General features: G+C 38.3%; 2 protein-coding genes across 2 annotated transcripts; one reads left to right on the top strand and one right to left on the bottom strand.

Moving 5' to 3' along the window:
* Positions 1 to 101: 101 nt before the first annotated feature.
* Positions 102 to 16,725, bottom strand: LOC306758499 (cyclic AMP-responsive element-binding protein 3-like protein 3-B; the record flags this gene model as incomplete). The annotated part of the gene is made up of 11 exons (XM_079243826.1): positions 102 to 289; positions 377 to 470; positions 805 to 889; positions 2,396 to 2,464; positions 6,007 to 6,113; positions 6,305 to 6,415; positions 6,631 to 6,761; positions 9,655 to 9,922; positions 10,218 to 10,316; positions 16,525 to 16,656; positions 16,717 to 16,725. The coding sequence occupies 11 exons, from the start codon at positions 16,723 to 16,725 to the stop codon at positions 102 to 104; spliced, it is 1,293 nt and encodes a 430-aa protein (XP_079099952.1).
* LOC306757945 (elongation factor 2b) lies at positions 16,594 to 24,972 on the top strand. Its single transcript, XM_079243136.1, has 14 exons — positions 16,594 to 16,726; positions 17,869 to 18,083; positions 19,274 to 19,455; positions 19,531 to 19,742; positions 19,865 to 20,043; positions 20,454 to 20,559; positions 20,771 to 21,023; positions 21,414 to 21,609; positions 21,716 to 21,839; positions 21,984 to 22,226; positions 22,857 to 23,210; positions 23,343 to 23,525; positions 23,930 to 24,062; positions 24,308 to 24,972. The coding sequence occupies exons 1-14, from the start codon at positions 16,724 to 16,726 to the stop codon at positions 24,499 to 24,501; spliced, it is 2,577 nt and encodes an 858-aa protein (XP_079099262.1). The 5' UTR covers positions 16,594 to 16,723; the 3' UTR covers positions 24,502 to 24,972.

Genomic DNA, 24,972 nt, shown 5'->3' with positions numbered 1-24,972 from the left:
CTGATTGCTGTATGCTGTAAAACAATTAAAGTGCACACTTGGATGATGCTTTTGTAAGAGAAATCCTTCTCTACTTCCTTCTCCACCAGTGAGTACAGTAATCATCTTTGTGCCTGTGTTTCTGATGGTGAAAGGTGGGGAAGTTGTACAGCAGGGATGTCTGTTTGTGCCCAGCGCTTCTCTGTTAAACTTCGCAGGGCTTCAAAGCCCCTGAAGATGGAGGAAATGGGAATAGCGGGAGGAGGGAGGCTTTCTACTTCATCCATCGACTGCAGGGAGCGAGACGGCACTGAAAGGCAGAGATGTTGCAGAAATGAGCGAGTGTGTGTTTGTGAGCGTGCGTGTGTGATAAAAATGAGAGAGTGTGACAACAAACCTTTGGTCTCTATATACTTTGCTTGGCTCTGTTGGTTGTAAGGGTTGGGCTGAAGATTTGAGGAAATGATCAGAGAGAAGGAGAGCAGCAAAACCTGGATGCAAAGGCAGACACCAGAACAAAAAGAGACCAAGCATAGAAAACACAAATGAGAAGGAAATGAATGAACACACAGGGGCAAAATGAAAAGGACTTATCAGAGATGACCTATATAACATCTTGCTGAAAAGATGAGCTCGGGTGCTATACAAACATTGACTCATTTCAAATCTTAAAGGTAAAAATAGAAGCAGGGTTTGTAGGAACCCAGGCTGTGTTTTAATGATGCATTTGGAACTGTAGCGTCTATCAAATATGTACTGCACCTGTATTTGTTGCGTGAAATGATGGAGTGTGTCTAAATAATTTTCAATGGTGCAAATTCTCACCAAAATGCAGGTTCCTCTGGTTGTTGTTTTGCTGGAGCTATTAGAAAAGAGAGCCTGTAGCTGGCTAAGTTGTTCCAGCAGAGCACTGCAATACAGAAAAGATAAGAGACATTATGTGACAGCACATGAGGGTCCACAGATGAAATAAAGCGATCTTTTTTTTTGTATCAGCATTTGATCTGTGGCAACGGAAGCAAAAAGAAATAAGACCAGCATGATACAGGGAAAGAGTATGTATGTAACAATTTTTCCACTTTTCCAGCCTCTGGATGACAGCCATACAAGTCAGAAAACGGTTTTCAGTTTAAATCTGTATTCAGATAATTCACACTGACATACACAGAACAACATGGGGAATATTTCTGTCCTGGCTTGAAGCAAACTGAGGAGAGCCCAAGGCCATATGAATATAGATCAACAAAACACTGACTGACATGATCCAACTTGTCACAAGGTGACAATAGAAACAAGAAGAGATTACTTTAAACAGGAATGAAAAGGTAGATCTAAGAGTGATATGAGAGGACGACTGAGAATAACAAAAATGAGATATTAAATCATTAAAGCAAATCCTCAAAGGTATTTCTGTTGGATATATTTCCTGAAAATGGTTTAATCACAATAAGCTGGTCCAAGCCTGCTTCAGCCAGTGTCTGCAGCCATCCACAGAATATATTCATAACCTTTGCTGATTGTTAGGGGTATTTTACCTGCTATTCCACCAGCAGTAAAACCACACCACAAGAAAATAATCTGTTAATGACTAGGTCTTAAAATCTGAAAAAAGTGCAAACTCAAATGAACAATTCTGTGTGTAAAATTTAAAATGGATTTTTTTTCCCCCTTGATGGAACAACAGGGGTGTCCAGCTCAACCCTGCAGGTTTTAGATGTCTCCCTGATCCAACACACAAGATTAAAATTTAATGGCTCACCTCAACTACTTGTTGTCAGAATCTGCCCAAACATATTGATCCATCAATCTGATTAAGGTGTGATGCAGCAGGAAACATCCAAAACCTTCAGTTTTCAATTAAAATGATCACATCAGGTACCATTGGGTTATTATATGAAGTCCTTCACAATGAGTCAACATGATCATGGTTTGTTTTTTTTTTTCTAAGTAATCTTAAGAGAATCAGATATTTATCAGGCAAAAATAATTGAGCAGAATATTCTGGTCTATAAAATTTTGCTTGTTTAGCTATTCAGTCTGTCCTAAATGATATAATATTGCAAATGAATGTCTAACATAAATGGATAAACATAAAGGTTGTATTGCAGGGGCCACTGTGGGTTGCTTTCACGTCCCTATGTTAAAGTCAGTCTCACACCCTTCACCTCCAGGTTCGAGGAGATGTGATAGTATATCTGATTGTATGCGATAGTACAAAATTTTAAAATGTGAACGGACTCCACTTTCTGTTAGTAATTTGTCCATATTTTTTTGAGGAAACATCCATTTTTGCACTGTTCAAACAAAACATGAACATTTGTTTTCCTCTCCAGGTTATTTTAAGTGTTCAGCAGATCAGTCACCTTAAGGCAAACATTATGAGTTGTTGCCTTTGTAAATTAATGGGATAACTCACTTATTGGTCTCCTCCAGCTGTTGGATCTTTCTCTGCAGCTCGAGGTTGTGAGCACTGCATGCAGACATCCTACAAAACAAGACAGGTGGGAGAATGAAACTAGAAAAATACACTAGATGAAATAAAGCAAGAGGGAAATTAAACACATGCTTCACTAATGCATGTGTGCTGACTGTTATCATCCAGTCCTTTCTGAACAGGGACACCACCTTCCCCCCTTCCCTGTCTTTATGTCCCGTCCTTCATTTGCTTTTCTGAGTCTCCATTATTGTCCTTGACTGATAATAATCAAGGTATTTTCCGCCTGAGGCTAATTACTATCTAATGCTGACTGTGCTCAAAAGGAAAGACAATCCCAGCCTGTCATGAAACTTCTGTTGTTAAGAAGCAACAGAGCTACAGATTGAATTGGATGGTAATGGCACGCAATCAGAATATCCAGAAAGCCGGATTGCACTACGCACACACATAGGTTCGTAAGATTATGTCAGTTTTTCAGAAAACACAACCAATTACTAGATAGTTAACAAAGCATGAACTGCACAAACTCCTCTCAGATTTAAAATGAAATCAGCGTTCCAGTACATTTCCCCAGCCTGCCTTTACTAGGATGATTCATAAACAGCAGGTTTAATAAGTCCAATGGTGTAAGATCTACACATCCTACAAACAATCTTGGGGGCAGGGGTTGATAAATAATAAGCCTGGTGGGAAACGGCAAAACAAAGGGATTTGGCGACACTGCTGTACTGACGCACACACTCTACCACACTGAATTGTTTGTGTAGGTGTGAAAAGGTGAAAGAGCCAACATGTGGGAGGCAGGCAGGATTGGTGACAAATTTTCTGGCTGGTCGTTGTAATGATGCTCATGCTGCACAGCCTGGAGATAGAGAGGGTGGAGGAAGACTCAGATGAGCTTCATCTTGGCAGAATCCACTTGTGCCTCTGGTGCACCATGCTGAATCATCTTTAGGTTTTGCTTGAGCCCTCCTGCTGCTGCCAGACTGCACAGCTTATCTGCTTTGTAGCGCTGCTGGCTATCACAGTATAGTACACGCTATCCAAATGGGTAGTTTTCATCAACATTGTGGGATAACTATCAGACCAAAGAAATGCTGGGTTAATAAATCATAGCAAGATGTGATGAATATTTAATCCAAAAGCTACACAATTGCATACGTCAGAGATGCTCAGTATGTGGCCTGCTAGTCAGAGAGAGCCCTTGGTGGCATTAAATGTGGTCATTGTTTATGGCAGAAAATTAATGTGGTGCTGCATATCAATTAGTTCATATTATTCTATTGCAAGTTCAAGATAAGACCTGCAGGCACATTTTCCACTGGATTAATGTTTTTGTCACACATAAAGGAGGCTTGCAATGGATCTGTCCTGGGTGTACCCCGCCTCTCGCCCAAAGACTGCTGGGATAGGCTCCAGCTTCCCCGCAACCCTTCATTGGACTGAGTGGTTAGGATAATGAATGACTGAATGAATGAACAGAGGAGGCATGTCTGAGGAATATTAGTGGTTAAGCTGCTCCCAGGAACCGTTACAACCACATCACTAATATTTAAAAATCTTTCACCAACAAAGTAACCAAGATCTTCCAGATCAGACACCATGATCATGAAATGAAAGTAAAATTACTGTCAAACATCATCTGTACAGAAAGCTACTGGAAACAGACGTCCTGGGAATCCAGTCTGATTGTGATTCGTAGAGCTGCAGGAATCGTTGCTAAAACCTGGAATGTTATTGGAAGACTCAGCAGTTTGATGCATAACTGAGATGAAACAGCCTTTACTGGGAAAAAACCAGAGGAACAACTGCAAACTCTTTCGAAATTATAAAAAAAAAAAAAAACTTAACATTTCTGAGTAACTCGACAGTGATGAAGTATGTATGGGTTGTTGGTCACTTTTCTCAGGCATATGCTACCTAATGTGTCATTAGTGCATAAAGAGGAAGCAATGCTTTTTAGGTTGCCACAGAAAAAAGAAAAAGAAAACAATTCAACAAGTAGGCTAAGCATAGTTTCTTTTCAACTGGCCCCCAGTTTAAATGCATACAGCACTGGGAAGGAACATAAACTAGACAGGTTCATTTGAACGCCTCCATCATCTTTTACTTGACCTTTACATTCTTTGGAGTTTCACATAGACAGTATCATGCTTTTCTATTGCATGATCCATATGCTCTTTAGCTTTCTGGTATTTCTAACAGAATTCTTTGGGAATAGTTTTCCAGAAACTTTCATTGTTATTCCAAAGTTGTTTTTTGGAAATTGCATTTTACTTTTCTGTCTTCCGACATGAACCCACATTGCTTTATCTGTGCTGAAGTTTGGCACAGCTGGTTTCTACTGTGTGCTATTTTATTCAGGTATGTTTGATGGCACTGACAATTTTGAAACTATCTATCCATCCATTTTCTGAACCGCTTAGTCCAAATAGGGGTACTTTTTAAACTAGTTACCCGATAAAATAGCTTGATGGATCAAAATCTGTAATTTTCTGGCTCTATAGGAGATGGATCACCTAAAGATGAAGATGCATTTCAGCGTCTGTATAATGACTACTGCTGGATTTTTTCTTTTATCATCAGGACACTTTAACATATTATTAAGTAACTGTAGATGTTTTTTTTTAGTAGCCTCTGTAATTTTTGCTCCACTTGTCCAATTTCCTTTAAGTATGTCAAGACACACAGTACTTGCGTAGATATGTCATGTTTTTATAAAATAGCTCTGTGGAAATGACTTTGTTGCTACAGAAATATTATTTTGTGCCAGTCAAGCTATGTGCACTTTTAGTAGCCTCAGCTAAAGGAGTTTGAAATAATTATGTGTCTTTGTGACAGGCTATTAGTAAGAAAGGGTCAAAAGATCCCATTTAAAAATGGTTCTTTGCACGGTTGTCTTTCATGTCTAGACACAATATTGGTTCATCCCTTGAGTTCAGTACTTTTTTTTTTTCATGATTGAATGATTCGGGTCAGTGTTAGATCTCTTACCAAATTTACACAAATTTGTTTGAAAAACACTACAAGAACTGGATTGTGTAAAGAAAACCATTAAAGGCCTACAAGGAACCTGGAGAATTATTGCTCCAAATATTTTTTAAAAAGATAACAAAAAATTCTGGCTTTTGGTAACATCAATAGTATGTGTCTCAGTGATGTTTTAGCACTAAATTCCCTTAACATCCATTCATGTTTGCCCCTTTAACATGTTTCCTTTCTTGTCACCTATTAAAGAAGCTTCCTCTCAGATTTTTTTTTTCTTTAGTCCAAATGTTCTACAAAAGTTCTGTGAACTTCCTATGACCTTCCTCTGAGGTGTTTCTACTCAGAAAGAACTTTTTAGTAGATGAGGAAAAAAACATTAAATCAGATTTGTCTGCGATGATTGAATAATTCATTAGATATTTATCTCTTTAAAAATGTAGGCATTTGTTAAAGTTAATTGAGTCAATGTCAAGACAGGATCATTATTATGCATTTCAGAGTGCAGAGATGACGGCATTAAAATTTAATCATTCCCTTGGACAAAGTATGCAACAATAATGTTGTTTTTGAGCAAAGGATGTTGAAAACAGATGGATTCATACCTTCCTTCCAGACTGTCAACATATTCCCTCTTCTTCTTCCGGCTTTCTTGAGCCGAGCGCTTGTTGCGGATTTTCCGCCGGATCTTCTTCAAAACTCTTTCCTCATACTTGTCAGGGAGATGAAACACATGAGAGAAGAGAAACAAGAAAGAAAGAAGAAAAAGAGTAAGCGAGACAAAAATAGCTTGGGATGGGGCAATGGGGAGTTTGTGAAAAATACAAATTTAGATCAAAGATGTGATGTGTAGGGCATATGTATGCACAGAGACTCATCCACATATGTGTCTGACTCGTGTACCTTGGACAGGGGCATTTTGCAGGGTAAATTAACTCCTTCTTTAGCCAGAAGCTTCTTCTCATCTTCATTGAGTACAAGCTCCTGAAGGGACTGCTGAGAGGTTCGCTGTGCCTGTAAAACAATATCTCAGTTAAAGAGACTCTCCTTGCAGCTCACTTGAGGAAGGCTCTGGAGTGGATTCACAGTTCAAGTTGCTCTTGAACTATACAGAAAAACGGATCGTAAAGCTTGAGTTGTATTTATTTATTGCATTTAACAAAAAAAACTGCAGTTTGAAAGCTAGATTTCACTTATGTCTTTTAATAGAATCTTTTGACTCTTCTTACTTTCTGCCCGAGGTTGGATAACAGCAGGTCTTTCACTGTGACAGCATGGCTGGATGGTAGCAGAGAGTTTTGGTTTGTGGAAAGGTAGTAAGCAATTCCAAAATCCTCATGAAGACCATCAGGCTCCCAGCCTGCACAATAAACCACATAATAAGAGGGAAAAAAAGGCTTATAAAACAGACTCCACCTGCAGCTGGAACCAACCCCCCCCCCCCTCCCAATGCAGTATTGTACATAGGTTTTATATGTACAAAGAATACAGAGAAACAAATTCATCTGTCACTGCAGATTAGAGCTTCACAAAAATGATGGTATGGTGGCTCAGAAATACATCCGTGCTCTGCTTTGGTTTCTTTGTGTGTCAAACGAACACAGCTTCATACCATACAGTATTTCACTCATAAGAACTGGAAGAGAGAGAAACAGAGTGGGCAGCAGTTTTTGGCTACTCAAGTGCATAGTACCCAAACAGTGTTAAAGCTTTTTCTGAGATCAAAAAGAAGAAGAGGAGGAAGAAGAAGAAGAAATAGAGGAAGGTGACATGGTGCAGGTGAGGCTGGAGGACGTGGTGATAGAGTTGTCTCTTGTTGCCAAGCAGCAGAAGAATCACAGCATGAGGACAGTTCCACCATTGAAAATTTCAGACTGATGAAGATGAGGGTTTGTGGTTAAGTCTACACAGATGTAAAATAAACAGAAAAACATCTTGATGATTTGATCATTAGATTAAATATATTCTGCCATGTGGTATTTTTTCCTCAACAGGATTGTAGAAAGAAGGCAGAGCAGAGAGGATGAAGAGTGCTGACAACAAAAGACGTGGAGAGCTGATGAAGAGGAAGGTATCAGATAAAAGAGATACTATTTTAACAGTTTGTATTAGTCAGAGTTCACAAACAGCTCTTCTCTCACAACAGGAACAAAAACGCAGCGAGATAACAAATTATCTTAATCAGTCTCACGGCACATATTTGTTCTCTGGTGTGACTCCTGCTGCTCACAAAGAACTAATCCTAACAGCGCTGAAAGAGCTCAGACTAATCACGTTGTTTACCTTGTTTTCATGTTTATGAGAGCCAGGTTATCCACATGGCCGTAACATGACATCCTATTTTCATTCTAGGATGAAATAACTTGAAAGTGGGGCAATTATCTGGTGAAAACTCAAAGATTTAAATTCCTCAAAGTTTCAGTAACTGAACAACTCATCTCTCTGATACAAACATAAGGCAATGATCAGTAGTGATATTGACTTTGATCTAAATTTAAAAAGCTATAGATAAATTATTTAATGAAACTTTGATTTAACATGAAATAGATTTTATTTATTTGATTTAAATGATCGTCTTGCTATTATATAATGTTTTTACTTACAAGCCTGTCGTGGACTGTACACAACTTTTATGAATATGGTGAGAGAATTTACAGTATAAACTAAGTGAGAGATAGTGAGATTCAATTTACAAATTGCACTGCATTAAAAATGTGATGTAACATTATAGAAATGCTGCACAAATAGGGTTTAAGGACATGCTATTTCTTCTTCAAATTAATCACAGCTTTGTCTTCCTACCTCACTGTAGGAGCACTACAATTATCAGGCTATGTGTTCAGCTTTGTTGCTGGCCCACTCTGTGGTCTGCAGAACAATTCATGTTGCCTGGCTTCAGACTTCTCTACCATTATCTCCCTAAACCCGTCTTCCAAAAAAACAAGAGAAGAAAAAACATTATTCTGTCTTGGACCTGTGCTTGTTTTGACTAATATCACATTAGTGCAGCTATTTTTTTTAAATGGAAAATGAAAAATTAGGTGTTGCATTTTCATGTTTTTTAGAGATTTTCAGAGACAAGTGTGAACAGTAAATTAAATGTGCTGCAACTTTTGTTGTTGTTGTTGTTGTTATTCTGACCACTGGAAGTGCTTTAAAGTACAAACTGCATCTATCTACTCGTATACACATGTGTACAGTGCTTCTTTGAGCTTTTTCTATATAACACACTCTCTCACTACTGAATGCATATGGGGGCATAAAGGGATCAGTATCTTGTTCGAAGACGCTAACACATGCGGAGTGGAGAAGCCGGGGTTCGAACTACAACTTTCTGATTGGGAGACAACTCCTATCTTCTGAGCCACAGCTGCCGGAATAAAAGGTCAAATAAGACGGAATAGTTCTGGATCTGCATCCATCTTATCTACACACTCTGTGGTTCCATCTCATCAGCAGAATTTCAGAGAGCCGCAGAATCAGAATAGTTTTCTTTGAGGCTGTTCTGTTGGCACGTGGTAGCTAATCGCCTTCCTTTTATGCAGATTTGTCTTTTAATTTGCCACTCATCTGTTTTATGTATGTGAAACCACTGTTGGATTACATGAAAGAACAGAAGCAGTAGAAACAGCCTAAGTACACAGATTAATTAATACTGTAGAGCAGCCTGCCAACAAGTAGCTTAAGAAGAGTGTTATATCTGTAAATATGACTGCTAGTGCTGCAATACAGGAAAACAGGATTCAGCTTTTCGAAAGCAACTTAACTTTACGTTCACAACCCAACCCTGCTGCTGCAGCAGCATCCTAACACATGCCGGTGTTTGACATATTTTGTGTTGTTTAAGACTTGGTTTATTGAGTTGGGATTTTTTTTTTTTATCACTGAAAGACACGGTCATCATGAAAGGGGGCCATGATTCAAAAGGAGCAATTTTGTAACATTGTGATTTACATTTGCACAAACTTTTACCCTTCCTGAAATGGGAAAAACTTGAAATAATTGATCATTCTTTGAAAACCTTCACAGTCGGGGGTGCATTTAACAACTTGCATTATTCTACAACAAAGACTAAAAAAATGAAGGATGGCACCATGTCAAGGTTATCATTTTTACCCCATTTTCAAGCAGCCTACAGTTCCCCCTTTTTTTCTTAACCTGCCGTTTTTGTTCCTTGTAGACACAATTCAGCATACTCTTCTATGGCTCACTGTGCAACTGCAGATTTAACCACGTTCCCATTTTTGGCTTACCACAATCAATTGAAACATCAGACATCTTTTTATAGGCTGGTGGTCGGCTCTCCAGAGATGGAGACTGAAGGAGCGAATGGAAGTCAAAGGCTGGGAGAGAATTGCAGGAGATTTGATAGGGGCTGTCTTTGGGATTTGTCAGATGGTCCTCGTTAATGCCGCTGTCAGTGGTGCAGGGAGACCACAGGGGGGATGCCAGCACAGAGGAGGACTCATGTAGCACAGCATCCAACAAGTCATCAGCAACATTTCTCTGAGGGTTTGGGCTCTGAGGAAAGGGAAATGTACACATCATCACATGAAACTGTTGACCAAGTCAATCAGATAAATGTATTCCTGCACATGAACACAAGCAGCTACATGAACAGAACATCAAAGCATAGAATTTCACATTGAGTGAGATTCCATAAAAATCAGATGCCCAATCACGACTGACCTGTTCACAAACCAGTTTGCACTCTCTGTGTTGTATTTTCATAAGAACATCAATTAAATAAGAGGTGTTGATCATTTTGTCCCAAGTGACTCTGTTTAGGAGCAAACTGAATGTTCAGGTCACATACATCATTAGTTGTCATCGTCCATGGCTGGTCGCTGTGGCAACTGGCTGATTCTTCTGTGTTCCTGAGCAGAAGGTCAAAAAGGTCCTTCCCTCCATGGGCCTGAAAGACAGAATCCAAGACGCAAAGAGGTTCCTCAGCTTCTTTTCCAGCTTTCTGCTTATTTTCACACACAAAAAAGTACATTTCTGTTTGGATGTGTCAGATTTGGGTCACTAATTCTTACACTTTACTTTGCCTATTCTAAAATCAATTGAATTTGTAACTTACACTTATACCCACAGACAAACATGTGCTGCTCTTTAAACACATAGATTCTAAGTCAATCTCTTCTGGCAAAATTAACCAACGATCTTACCCTTTCTGTAGTAAAAGTCATTATTCTGATGTTGAAGCAGCCGGTGAAATTTTAATGGACCTAGTCAACAGGAATGAAAATGCAGCAGATCAATACTCTCCTCCGTGGCTGTGGCGTGCAGGAGAAATGCCTGACTGTTTCAAGGGACAAAGTTAAAATGCCATATCATACATGAGCATTCCCGCAACCCAGCTTATCACTGTCCAATCCAGTATGTAGCTGACAGCTGGGAGAGCCAATTGGCACAGGAGGAAGATTCAGACGGATGAATTAGTCAAAGTTAGTCAGAGGTAGTCGAGAATGACCTTTGATGTCAATTTCATAAGGCAGTAATTATTCACTACATGCTTTCACATTCATTTTATGCTAGATTGACTTGATTTATAGACAAGTTTTAATTGCTTTCAAGGGCAATAAGTGGAGAGCCACTTTATTTACTCTGATCTCCACAGAAGATCTGAAAAAACCCAGAATGATTTAACTTGAGAAGAAAGCTACTCAATTCAGGCTGCAGTCCTGCAAGTTTTCAGTGTGTCCCTGCTCCAACACACTTTACTCAGATTAAATGGGTTCAACAGCGTATGAAGCTCTGCAAATAGCCTCATTAGTTTGAGCCAGGTGTGTTGCAGGGACACACTGTACACCTGCAGGGCCCTTGAAGGGTTGAACCAAGCAGCCCTGCATTAGAGGCTAAAAGGAAAGGGTTGGTGAAGGATTTAACTCTAACATTATGACATCTGAAGTTATATCAGGGGCCTGCTCTGACTTTTAATGAGCAACATTGTTTACAAAATAATTAAAAGAAAATACAATTTAAATCAAACAAGCTATGTCCAACTCATCCAGTCCTCGTCTGAGTTCTGACCAGAAATTAGACTTCTTATTAAGGTTTTCATCATGAAGCAAAAAGCATCCTTTCACTTATTGTTATATTTTTCCTAAATCACGGCTAAATGGAAAGTTACTGCTCTGCAATACACTGAACATGTCATGGCTGACCAAAAGTCCTTCAACAAAGAGTTAGTGGGGGTTTTTCTTTAAAACACAAAACACATTAAAACACATCTTTACAGCAGTGAGGCAATTGTTATTCAGTTTCTATTTATCCAGAAACTTTAAAGATTAATATTCTTTGCAATTTTATTTCTGCTCACCTCCCTGTTTCTTATCTTTACTGCCAATAATTAGCTTAATCTGTCATGATATTTCTTAGTATGCAGATCATAAAACAAAATGGTATTACATAATGTGTTCTCCAAGAAGGAACACAACAAGAACATGCACACTTGCAAACTGGCTATTATCGCTGTGGGGGAGATATTATCCCAGTGGAGCCACTATTACAGCTCCTTGTCCCTCCTCTAATTTTGAGAAAGAATTAACCCAATCATCACAGTCTTTCTTCCTCTGCCTCAACTTTGAAGCATTGTTACAACTGCAAAGAAAGAAGTTCTGTATGCTCGCCCGAATAAGTTATTTTCTTTTTCCCCCCATTTTTTACTTTAATCATGCAGCACAAAGTTGAAAGAATCTCAATGTTCTCTCCTTTGAATTCTCTGTGATTTTCTTCTCTTTTTTTTGGATGTGGTGACTTTTAAGTTTTTCAGAAGTTTCAAAGCTGACACATTTATGAATACATGAGAACAGCATAAATTAAAGGCTCATACCTCAAATATCCTGGCCAGATTCAGACAAGGAGCATTGCAGAGACTGTGGAGCATCATTATCTATATAAAACATACTAATGATAGGCTCATATCTTTTTTTAGCCCTTTCTGTTTGGGACTTAATAATGTCATGTTGCAAAATATGCAAAACCATATTCTTAAAGCAGGTTTGCAGCATTTTGTGGGAAAACATTTTGGTTTCATATCTTATGTAGGCTTTTCATGGTTTTAACTTCATTTCTAAAAACCAGTTTAATAATTTGTATTTTAAAAAGAATTATGTATGAAGTCAGAATTTAAAAAAAAAAAAACTTATTTAAATGAGTTCTCAAGTGGTCAATTAAAGTTATGGGTACACTGATTTATTTTGAGTCAGATCATATGAATCCATTCATCATTCATTTTCTGTAACGCTCCAAAATTAGGGTCACAGGAGATCCAATATATTCATTGATATTTTATAAAAGGAACCATGTATGTTGTGAAGACAAAGCATGACTCTGCGATGAGCATTAGTCTTTTATCATCTCAGTGGATTTGTTGTATTAAAATGGACCTATCTTTGGCAGAGAGCCTATTATCAGCACTGTCACATGAATAATTGCATATCAGAAGAGTTCTGCTATCTTTACTGTTGTCATAAATGGAGATTGGAGATGTTCAAAGTACATACAGGTATGATCTAACCTAACCATTTTAAGAACATTTATGGATACCAATAACATGTTGCAACCTGGTACATTTAATTGCTGTGTTGCTGCATATGACATCACTTGGATGTGTATAAGAAGGAGGTCAAGAAAAATAGTTCATTTTAATAGAATGTAATAATGGTCCCCCACTAAAAGGTATTCACCAAATAATTTAAAATGTTCTTTAAAATATCAGTGACAGTGTTGTACCAAATGGAGATGACAGCCAAGTTAGCCCAGCCCAGGGCATAAGCAAACCAAGCAGTTGCTTGGGGCCCCTACTCCATCAGGGGGCACCCCAACAGATCTTGAAATATAAAGATACCTTGATGATAATAATAATAATAATAATAATAATAATAATAATAATAATAATTATTATTATTATTATTATTATTATTATTATTATTATTATTATTGTTATTATTCCTTGGCAATAAATAAACACTGAAAACAACAAAAATAATCATCTATTATTGACAGGGCAGCTACCTCACACTGTGCATTCATACATACAATTTCAGTATATTTCATATATAACTCTAAAACATTAAGCTTTCACAATTAATAAGGTTTAAAACCACAGCCAGAAAGACAGGTATGATGTGAGCTAGCTGTAAATATAGTAAATGAATAGATGTGTAACATTTAAATTGTTTGACTTGATCACTGGTCGTGCACAGGTGGTGGGAGCACCACAAATAAAATTCTGCTCAGTGCCTTATAAAGGTATGGGCCAGCCCTGATGGGAGATCAGATTGATATTCACATTGAAGTATTCTAAAAAAAAAAAAAGAAAAGACATGTCGAGCTCTCATTTCAGCTCATCTTTGTGTTCTAAAGAGATCTGATGGTGAAGAATAGTAACAGAATCTGTGTTAGATTTTATTTCAGATCTAATAGACAATTAAGACAGAAACTCTGGTGAGTATTAAATGGGGCATGAAAATGTGATTGTTAAAAAAAAAAAAAAAAACATGTGTGCAGCATAGCAAAATTCCCCATCTCAAGCAGGAGCTTATGAGCATAACGCTGTTTAACAATGAGGAAGCAAGAGTGCTGACCCCAGTTGCACGGCATCCTCTTCAACAAGCTCATCATCTTCAAGAGCTCTTAAGGAACAAAGGCACAGAAAGCGAGCTGTTCCTAGTCAAACCATTTAGGTTCATAAAACAAATGCTGAAGCAGAAATTCTCAATGCTACACAGTTGGATGTGTTCAGGACCTGTACAGCCTTAATGAATAACAATGAATGAAACAATTGGCAATGCTCAATTACCATTTATTGAAAAGAACAAATAAAGGATGGCAGTGTTTGACACCATCGCAGGAAACCATAGACTGTATATAAAAAGATAATTATAGAGATGTCCAAGTACAGGAGAACAATCACCCAGGTTATGGAGACAGCATCAGTCCAGTGAGAATGAACCAGCAGGATGTTGGAACTGAGGCAGTGAGAAGCTGAGACAAGATGGGAGTAGCAAACAGTAGAGTGAAAGCTAATATGCAACGGTGGACAGAGCGTAGTCATAACACTTTTGTCAGTTAATAAAACTACATAGATGATTGATTACTGGACCCCAGCAGAGCAGTAATATCTCAAGATTTAATTAGTTGTATTAAAATTAATAACATTACTGTCTTATCTACCATTTCATGTTTCCTATATAAAACATGTCTCCTTCTAAAGCACCTACTGCTATAAATAAATTTGCATTAATTATCAGAACATTCTGTCACAAAATGCTGGTTTTATTCATTTGTGTTGTATTCACAAATCTTAATCTTAAACACACTGGGAGAAATAAAAAATAAACAAATAAAAATAAAAAGATCATTTCAGTGTCCCATTTGGGGTTCTAAAAACCTTCCTGTAATTTATTTTTCCTCTCTTCTGCCCTCAGCTGGTGGAAAGCTGCTACCACATCCCGCAACACCATTGTTTACTACTAAACACAGGGAACACAGGGAATAACAGCTGGTGACGCTCATCAGTCCATTCAACAAGGCAGCCAGCAGCATTGAGCTTATTAATATTCACAACTTATATAAATATATATACAAATAAGTATACATATATGATTGGAATGTATATATATATATATATATATATATATATATATATATATATATATATATATATATATATATATATATATATATATATATATATATATATATATATATGTATATGTATATGTCACAGGACAGTATATATCTGTCTTTTTTACCCCTCATGAATAACACAAATTTACTGGAGTTAATTTTAGATGTTCCCCACTTACCAAAGAGATTGAGCTGTATGTCTGAAAACTCACCAACCGAGTGGCCAAGTTACAAGATACTGGGCATCTTCAAAGGGGATTTTCTCAGCTTACAAGATAAAAGCAGTTGCTGTAGGTTCTTCCTAATCTGCAAAGCAAATAGATTTGAAAAAAAAAAAAAAAAACTTCCTCTGGCTGTATAGACTGTTTCTTTATTGAACTGTTTTGATATTTCAATCCTTTGGATATAACTGAACTGGTTAAAACTCACCAAGATAACCATGACTGAAGAAATCCCAAAAGGTAAACAGTGAAACATACTTTTTTGTTTCTAAGCTACATGAATAAAAAATTTCATTAAATGTAGAACAGAAAAAATATGCAAAATATTCTTATCTTACTACTAATACATTCTAATAAATGCATCACTTGTAAAACAGAATAATAAGGGTGATATTATTATTAACCGAATAATAATATCACCCTTTCTCAGAATTTTCTTAATTTTCTTTTAAATTATTAAATTATTTTTATTTAGTCAAGATTTTTCACATCCTAATCCATATTTCAACAATTCCAGAGCTCCCAGCTACTTTCTCTACTTGTGTCTAGCACTGGTTGTCTTTCATTCCTCTTGCATAAAATCTAATAGATTTTTTTTTAATATATCAGGTTAAGATCGATATGACTTACCCATAGGGTTGTTATTAACTCTGCTATTTTTCATTTTTTATTTGTATGAGTAAGACTTTCAGTTTGTCCTGTGTTTTTCAAAATTTTATTCTGACTTGGCAATAAGGGTAAAACAACTTTTTGGTATAGGTTATAGCTTACTGCAATTCTCCCTAGTCTCCATTATCCACTCCAAACACCAGCTGAACAGTTCGAAATCTGTGCTGAAGTCTCTGATCCAGACCTTTCACCTGCAGAAAAATAAATGAATAAATAGGATAAATTTTTAAAAAAGAAACAAAATATCCAACGGTGAAGGAGCAGGGCTGTTGAGCAGCTAAAACCCTGCATCACACATGAAGTGGAAAAACTATAGCAAGTGGTCATTTAATTTCCCAGACATTTACAGGTAGCTGTTTTAAGAAGAGGAAATTCTTTTTGAAACTGGGGTTATCTATATTTTTTTTTTCATCTGTTTCAATCACAGTTTAGATAGTTCAGAATCCCAACAGGCAGCTGGAAAACACATAGGTTAAAGAAAAATAAAATTGGGATGAACTCTTCTAAAAAAAAAAAAAAAAAAATCCTACAGAAAAATCTATCTTTCTCTCAGTCAGACTCTTACTCCCCTACAGTGCAACATGTCTATTTTACTTGAAGCCACAGAAACCTGATAGCAGTGGAGCTGCTGCGCGGCAGCGCCCTCTGCTGGCTGGCGCCTGGACCCGCACCCTCACACGGCAGCCACAGCGGCAGCAGCGTCTCTCCTGTCACCACCGGGACTGCCTGTCCTCAGAGGCAGTGTTTACAGCAATAAGCAGTCGCTCACGTAGGTCCACGACTTGCCGGCAACATGGTGAGTCTTCACGGGCTTGAATTGTGTATTTAATGTGCTTGTCGAAGCTGAAAAGTGCGTTGACAATCGTTGTGTTGTGTAACCTTCGTGCATAGCTATAACGGTGTCAGTGAAACAAGCTGTCCTGGATGGAGCCCGTCAGGTGCCGGGGAAATGGATTGGAATGGTGTAGTGTGACCAGATAAGGGCTCTGTTTGTGATCCGTTATAACATGCGCAGCAAGCAGCTGATAAAGCAGGGCTGTGGCCTTCACTGCACGGCCCGCTCTGCCTCATTGTGACGTCCATTGCAAAGCCTTTAATATCAATCTGCTGGAGTGTAACTGCAAAAATATAATGTTAATATGCTGTAAGACGGAACGGGACATGCCTGCTACTGATATGATGAATTCTGGTTATACTGAATCGCATATTGAAATTGGATTACAAGAGATTGCGTCACTGTTTAATTTTATTCAATTACACAGTAATACGTCACTACAGAGAGCTGCACAGCTTTTTCATTCCTGTGTTCATGAACAGAACATGTAGTTGACTCTGCCAATCAATGGATGTGCGATTTTCTTTATTATTATCCTCATGGCTGAATGCATTGGTCTGACGTTAATCTTCCTTTTATCTGATCTGGAACTGCCACTCCCCATATCACACATAAACTAAATTATTAAAGCAGCCTGTAATTGTTAGGTCATATTGTGGAACATATACTTATCATTTTTCTCTTTTTTTTAGGTGTTGAGGTGTTTTTTTAAAAAATTATTATTATTATTATTATTATTATTATTATTATTATTATTATTATTATAGATTTTACCTTAATCTTTATCTGAACATTTTAGGATGTTTAAGGCTAAAATAGAGAGTCTGTGTCATAGTGCAGCTCGTCCCATTCAGCTGCAGCATGTAAATGGTGACTCAGTAATGCTTAATCTGTTGCTTTAGCCATAAGGTAAAGTCTTTCCGCAGTGCCCACTCTCCTTTCTCCTAGATTCAGTTTCAGACATGTCTTTCTTTTTATAGCTCTGCTCAGAGGGGCTTTTGCAAACCATCCTATGGACATAAATAGACACGTGTGATTAATAAAGTAAACTTCTACTGATGGTTGTAAATGTTTGTAACACTTATTTAACCCACTCCCAACAGGTGAACTTTACTGTGGATCAGATCCGTGCCATCATGGACAAAAAGTCCAACATCAGAAACATGTCTGTGATTGCCCACGTGGATCATGGGAAGTCCACGTTGACTGACTCACTGGTGTCCAAGGCAGGGATCATTGCATCAGCCCGGGCCGGAGAGACTCGCTTCACAGACACACGCAAAGACGAGCAGGAGCGATGCATCACTATAAAATCAACGTATGTGATTTACAGAGTGGGGATGGAGACGGTTTTGTTCTGGTTGTGCAATCCATTAAATGTCATCAAAACTTGGCTACAAATATTGACTATTCCCCCTTTAACAGTGAATGTTTATAACCTGGTAATAACTGAATTTCACAACATGAAGTAACTTTTAAGCCTCATGAGTTTGCAACTCCTCTAACTCATTTGTGCACATTAAATAAGTGGCATCAACATGAATTAGCATCAACTTCTTCAAAGAAATAACACATAACCTGAATAATGTAGCCTACTCATATAATAACTCAGCCATAGTGGGTCATAGTGTCTGGCATACACTAAAACATAATACTTTTTAAGATTTGATCTTTTTCAAATCTAAAAAATAAACAGCACAGTTCAAAAGAGTTGGCAAAGAGGCATTTTTGCCACTGTGGTGCATCGCCCCTTTTTTGATTAACATGCTAAACATCTGAGACACCTGAACCCTCATGCTGCTCAGATCATAGAACAGTTTGTCCAAAAGACCTCAGTCCAGTCCACGAGTTAGACCTAGAGGAGCTTGTGGCATTTCTGGATCTTCATTGGTTTTATTCATTGTATAATAAAATCTTAACTTGCCTTCATCAATAAATACTTTTTCCTGACAATGGTTTTCAGAAATGCTCTTGAACCCATGCAAAGATTTCTACCAGGCTGTCGTTTCTTTGTAAAGGCTGCCCGCTCTGCTTCCTTGCTTCCATTTAAATTGGAAGATTTCAGACCACACACCAGTGTCTGGTTTGTTATAGAATTGTAATTACCCAAATAAAAAACAAACAAATAAAAAAATTAAAAAAACTCAGCAACAAGTTTATAAAGACAGTACAAACCACACACTTCTCAGTAATGTGATTACCTGTATGTTTGTCTATGAAGGATTAAATACTGGCATCTTTGTCCCTTGTTCAGTTTAAAAATCAGGCTCAGAGATGTTTAAGAAACACCTATATTATGCTCCTCTCTGATTAAACTAAACATGCCAACATATACAACAGCCATTTTAAGTGTCTGAAATGAAAAGTCAGTCAGTGTTTGTCTGTTTTGAGTTGAAGGTGTTGCCTGGCTTACATAAAATATTTGAGCTGTATGATGAATTTTTTTACTGTAGAATATGTGCAAATAGCATGTCTAAATGTTTATTGTACCTTCTCTGTGTTCCTAAGGGCGATCTCCATGTACTATGAGCTTGGAGAGAATGACTTGGCATTCATCAAGCAGTGTAAAGATGGAAACGGCTTCCTCATCAACCTGATTGATTCTCCGGGTCACGTTGATTTCTCTTCTGAGGTCACAGCTGCCCTCAGGGTAACGGATGGAGCTCTGGTGGTGGTGGACTGTGTCTCAGGTAATCCCCACATTTTTAGCACACTTGCACGTGCAAGTTTTTCACAAAGGCTCACCTGTTCTTTTCCTCTGACAGGTGTGTGCGTGCAGACTGAAACCGTACTGCGGCAGGCAATCGCTGAGCGCATTAAGCCGGTTCTGATGATGAACAAGATGGACCGGGCCTTACTTGAGCTGCAGCTGGAGCCAGATGAGCTTTTCCAGACATTTCAGCGTATTGTGGAGAACGTCAACGTCATCATCTCCACCTATGGAGAAGATGAAGGTGGACCCATGGGGAACATCATGGTGAAGCAGATGCACAACCACCACAAAAAAACACACTTCTGCTCCTACTTGGCTCACTAAAGTTACAATTCAGATTAAACTATGTAATACATATGTAATGATACTGTCATTACTTTCCTCAGATTGACCCCGTTATTGGCACAGTTGGGTTCGGCTCGGGCCTCCATGGGTGGGCTTTTACCCTGAAGCAGTTTGCTGAGATGTATGTGGCTAAATTTGCAGCTAAGGGAGTTGCTCAGCTTGGGCCAGTGGAGAGATGTAAGAAGGTGGAGGACATGATGAAGAAGCTGTGGGGAGACAGGTAAACATGAGTGGACACACAAGCAGAGGAGTTTTCTGTGTGCTTCACATGGCAGAGTACATTAACCCCGTTTACATTCTTTTAAAGTACATTCCTGCATCACTTTATTAAGAGGCTGATCCACCAGATATCACTAAAGTAGTATTTTCAGTTGAGTTAGCAGTTTCAGTTCAGTTATATTATGTTTTGGGGTATTTTTCACTTTGCTGTAGTAGATTATGAAGCTTACTGTGCATGCAATGGTCTGCAAAGCCAAAGAGAAAGAAGGGAAGTGCTTTTTCTTTAAGTAGTTAAGTATATGTAAACATACTTTAGTATTCTGAATACATAAATAAATAGCTCAAATATAATGTGTGAAACAAAAGAATAAGTTGCATATCAATTCACAATAACTGCTTTGGTTCTTCTAGATATTTTGATCCAAGTGCTGGTAAATTCAGTAAGACTGCCACTGGTCCTGATGGTCAGAAATTACCTCGAACCTTCTGCCAGCTTGTTCTGGATCCCATCTTTAAGGTGAAAATACAACACAATAAATCTAGATTTTAATGAAGCATTTATTTGTCTAATAAATACTGTATAACAATAATAATATAATAATGTAATTGTACACACCTTTATTTAATGCACGGGCTTATTTGCATAGCATTAAAAATATTATTATACTAAAGTCTTTAGTGTGTGTTGAGTCCACTAATCTTCATTAGCACTATTTAATTTAAAACAGGTGTTTGATGCCATCATGAATTTCAAAAAGGAAGAGACAGCCAAACTAATTGACAAGCTGGATGTTAAACTGGACACAGAGGACAAGGAGAAGGAAGGGAAGCCCCTCCTAAAGGCTGTGATGCGTCGCTGGCTACCTGCTGGAGAGGCTTTGCTCCAGATGATTACCATCCACCTGCCCTCCCCTGTCACTGCACAGAAATACCGCTGTGAGCTTCTGTATGAAGGGCCCGGAGATGATGAAGCTGCCATGGGTCAGTAAACAACCTTTCCCTTAACCCGCTAAATAGAGGAAAAATTTAGAAATAAAGAAAAAGAAAAAATTCTATTCTAGTCATATAGGAGATACTTTTCTCCAAAGTGATTTATAAAATGAATCAAATGATATTAAATACAATTAATTATTAAGCAATAACAGTTAATAGATAAAATAAGTAATAAACCATTAATATGAAAATAAATGGTGAGTGATTAAAACCAATTAGATAAAATAAATCAGCTTGAAAAAAACCCAAAAATAAACAAAGGTCAGAAGGACTTGTTGAAAATGTAAATATTTCATAATTATTTCATGCTGCTGCTAAAAGAATGACGGATTGTCTTGGCATCAGAGTCAGAGCCACATGTCTGAACTCCATTCTCAGGTATTAAGAACTGTGACCCCAAGGCTCCTTTGATGATGTACATCTCCAAGATGGTCCCGACCAGCGACAAGGGTCGTTTCTACGCCTTTGGTCGTGTGTTTTCCGGCTGTGTGTCAACAGGCCAGAAGGTGCGCATCATGGGACCAAACTTCGCGCCTGGAAAGAAGGAAGATCTCTACATCAAACCCATCCAAAGGTGAGTGTGTTCATGTTCATAAAGGAGAGCAGAAATACTGCTTCTCTTCCTTTTCCTTCTGTTTTCATATATTCATTGAAAACCTTTCATCACCATCTTCATGCAGGACTATTCTGATGATGGGTCGTTATGTGGAGCCTATTGAAGATGTCCCATGTGGCAACATAGTAGGGCTTGTTGGAGTGGACCAGTTCCTGGTTAAGACAGGGACCATTACCACTTTTGAACAAGTAGGGTATACATTTTACTTCTCCTGTGTCGGGAAATGTGCCTTAATATGTGTTTTGTGCTTTTAAAATGTGCTTTTATACAGTCATTTCTTGCTGTTGATGCTTATTACAAACACAAAATGAATGAGGTGCCTCTGTCTGCAGGCCCACAACATGAGAGTGATGAAGTTCAGTGTGAGTCCTGTGGTAAGAGTTGCTGTGGAGGCCAAGAATCCTGCTGACTTGCCCAAGCTGGTGGAGGGGCTGAAACGTTTGGCCAAGTCAGACCCCATGGTGCAGTGCATCATTGAGGAGTCTGGGGAACACATCATCGCTGGAGCAGGAGAGCTGCACCTGGAGATCTGCCTCAAGGACCTGGAGGAGGATCATGCCTGCATTCCACTGAAGGTGAGCTGTAGAACTGAGACTTTTTCTCAGAAATAGTGGTTCAGTGCACAATAAGTCTCTGCTGCCAAGCTGAAACAGAGATATACATTAGAAATTATTATTTATAATCATATGACAGAAGAATCTTCATTAAGCTTAATAATGTATTATGGAATACATTCAACATTAAAAATGTATATAGTATCAATTGAAATATGTGGGCCATCACATACTGCAGCTGTTCTTGGATGCCAGCTAGGAAATTAATCAGGCTTAGAAGAAAACATATTATTCTTGAGTTCATCAGTTTCCATTAGGAAGATGTTTCCTCATGAAAATTATCTTAAGTTAAAAAAAAAACCAAAAAAAAAAAACAGAGTTCTTCTTGTCTTCGTAAGAAACTTTTCATCAGCTGTCCAAAGCAAAAAATTTGTTTTTCTTCTGTTACTTATCTACATTTCTATGAAACATTTATATTATACCTTAAAACTGACTACTTTGGCACATGAAAAGTTGCCATACAAACAACCTTTTTTTCACCTCACTAATAAGCGTACATTTCACCTTGAAAACGAAAAGGTGCATATGATCTTCACATCACATTTCCATAACTCAAATACAACCTGTGTTCTTTTTCCTCCCTCATTCTAGAAATCCGACCCAGTGGTGTCTTACAGAGAGACAGTGACAGAGGAATCAGACCAGATGTGTCTGTCTAAGTCCCCCAACAAGCACAATCGTCTTTTCATGAAGGCCCGTCCATTCCCGGACGGCCTGGCCGAAGACATCGAGAAGGGGGAGGTCACTGCTCGCCAGGAGCTGAAGGCTCGTGCCCGTTACCTCGCTGACAAGTATGAGTGGGAGGTGACAGAAGCCAGGAAGATCTGGTGCTTCGGTCCAGATGGGAATGGCGCCAACCTGCTGATAGACATCACAAAGGGGGTTCAGTACCTCAATGAAATCAAGGACAGTGTAGCGGCCGGTTTCCAGTGGGCAACTAAAGAGGTGAGCTTTTAATTCATTAAGACTGGTTTTAGTTCCATGTCTTCAAATGAAATATGTTTATGATTTTGCGCAAAGCATATTTAAAACAATGTGCAAACATGTTGCTCAATTCTTTTTGTCCTAAACCTGCAGGGTGCATTGTGCGAGGAAAACATGCGTGCAATACGCTTTGACATCCATGATGTGACGCTGCACGCAGATGCTATTCACCGTGGTGGAGGGCAGATAATTCCAACGGCTCGTAGGGTTCTGTATGCCTGCCAGCTCACCGCTCAACCTCGTCTCATGGAGCCAGTCTATCTGGTGGAGATACAGGTGGGTGTGTAGAGGCATTATAACTCTTGACACAAACCATAAATGCCAGATTTTCACAGTAGCTGAAATAATAAAGGTAAAGTTAAGAAAGGTCTAAAAATCAGACTGGAGCGAAAGAAATCTGTCTGGGAAATTTCATTTTCAGACTTTGTTGTGGACGGTAAACAGTTTCCTTTTTTAAATACCAGTTGTAAGTTTGATGGAATAAATCCAACATATAGCTAATATAGATAAACCTTTTAATTAATTTTCTGCATAATTTAACAAGAACACATATTTTAATGGAAGATATGAATAGGAAGAAGGAGTATGAGAAGATGTGTTTTTTTAATACTGGCTCGAGCTCACATTTCTCTTTAAAGTGAGAAAACATCATGTGGTTTCTGTGTTTTTTCTCTATGCAGTGCCCGGAGCAGGTGGTCGGTGGGATCTATGGTGTGTTGAACAGGAAACGTGGCCACGTGTTTGAGGAGTCTCAAGTTATGGGAACGCCTATGTTTGTAGTGAAAGCATACCTGCCTGTCAATGAATCTTTTGGTGAGTTTCTTTTTAAGTCTGTAGTAATTTATAGCAGGATTGAAAAAAATGTTAACAGAGAGACTACAACAGAGACCCAAAGATGATAATCAATCATGCATTTAAAATTAAATTAAAAGCTTTTCCTGAAGATATTCTGATACTCACAAGCAAACTAAGAGCAAATGACTTCATCATCACATTTCAGTACCTAAATCAACCTTTATTATTTTTTTTAAAAAAAACTTGTAATTGTTTTCTTTCAGGGTTTACAGCTGACCTGCGCAGTAACACAGGAGGCCAGGCCTTCCCTCAGTGTGTATTTGACCACTGGCAGATTCTCCAGGGAGACCCCAATGACCCCACCAGCAAACCCTTCCAAGTTGTTGGAGAAATTAGGAAACGCAAAGGTCTCAAAGAGGGCATACCAGCCCTTGACAACTATTTGGACAAATTGTGAGCGCCAATCCTGGATTATAAAACACCAAATCAATACCAAACCCTACCCCAAGGGCACTTTGAAAACCTTTGCACAGGCTTCAGTATACATGGCAAGTATTGGTTTTACTTTGAGTCCAGAGCAGAAGTTCAGGGTAGTGAAAGCAGTGATGCTTCCCCCCCCCATTTCACAGCTACTGTACACCAAGTGCCTAGGGTGAGGGTTTTGGAAAGCAATTGGATCAAAGCGTTTATTCCTTGTTTCTTCTATTTCTTCACATCATCCCCTTCTCCTTCAGCTTCTCTGCCAGGATGAGCCTGTACAGTGCACTGTGAAACTGCTGCAATAATGCTTATTTCAAAGGGTCATGGCCAGTTGTAACAAATGGAAATCACAATAAAGTATTACAGAAATTAATTTACTGAATTGAACTTGTGTTCTAAGGATAAAATTAAAGAAAATTCGACTCACGATAAAATGTGACTTGTGAAA

Source organism: Telmatherina bonti, assembly GCF_933228915.1.
Source record: "Telmatherina bonti genome assembly, chromosome: 7".
Lineage (NCBI taxonomy): Eukaryota > Metazoa > Chordata > Actinopteri > Atheriniformes > Telmatherinidae > Telmatherina > Telmatherina bonti.
The sequence above is the reverse complement of the archived record's forward strand: the minus strand, read 5'-3'. Positions and strand labels throughout refer to the sequence as shown.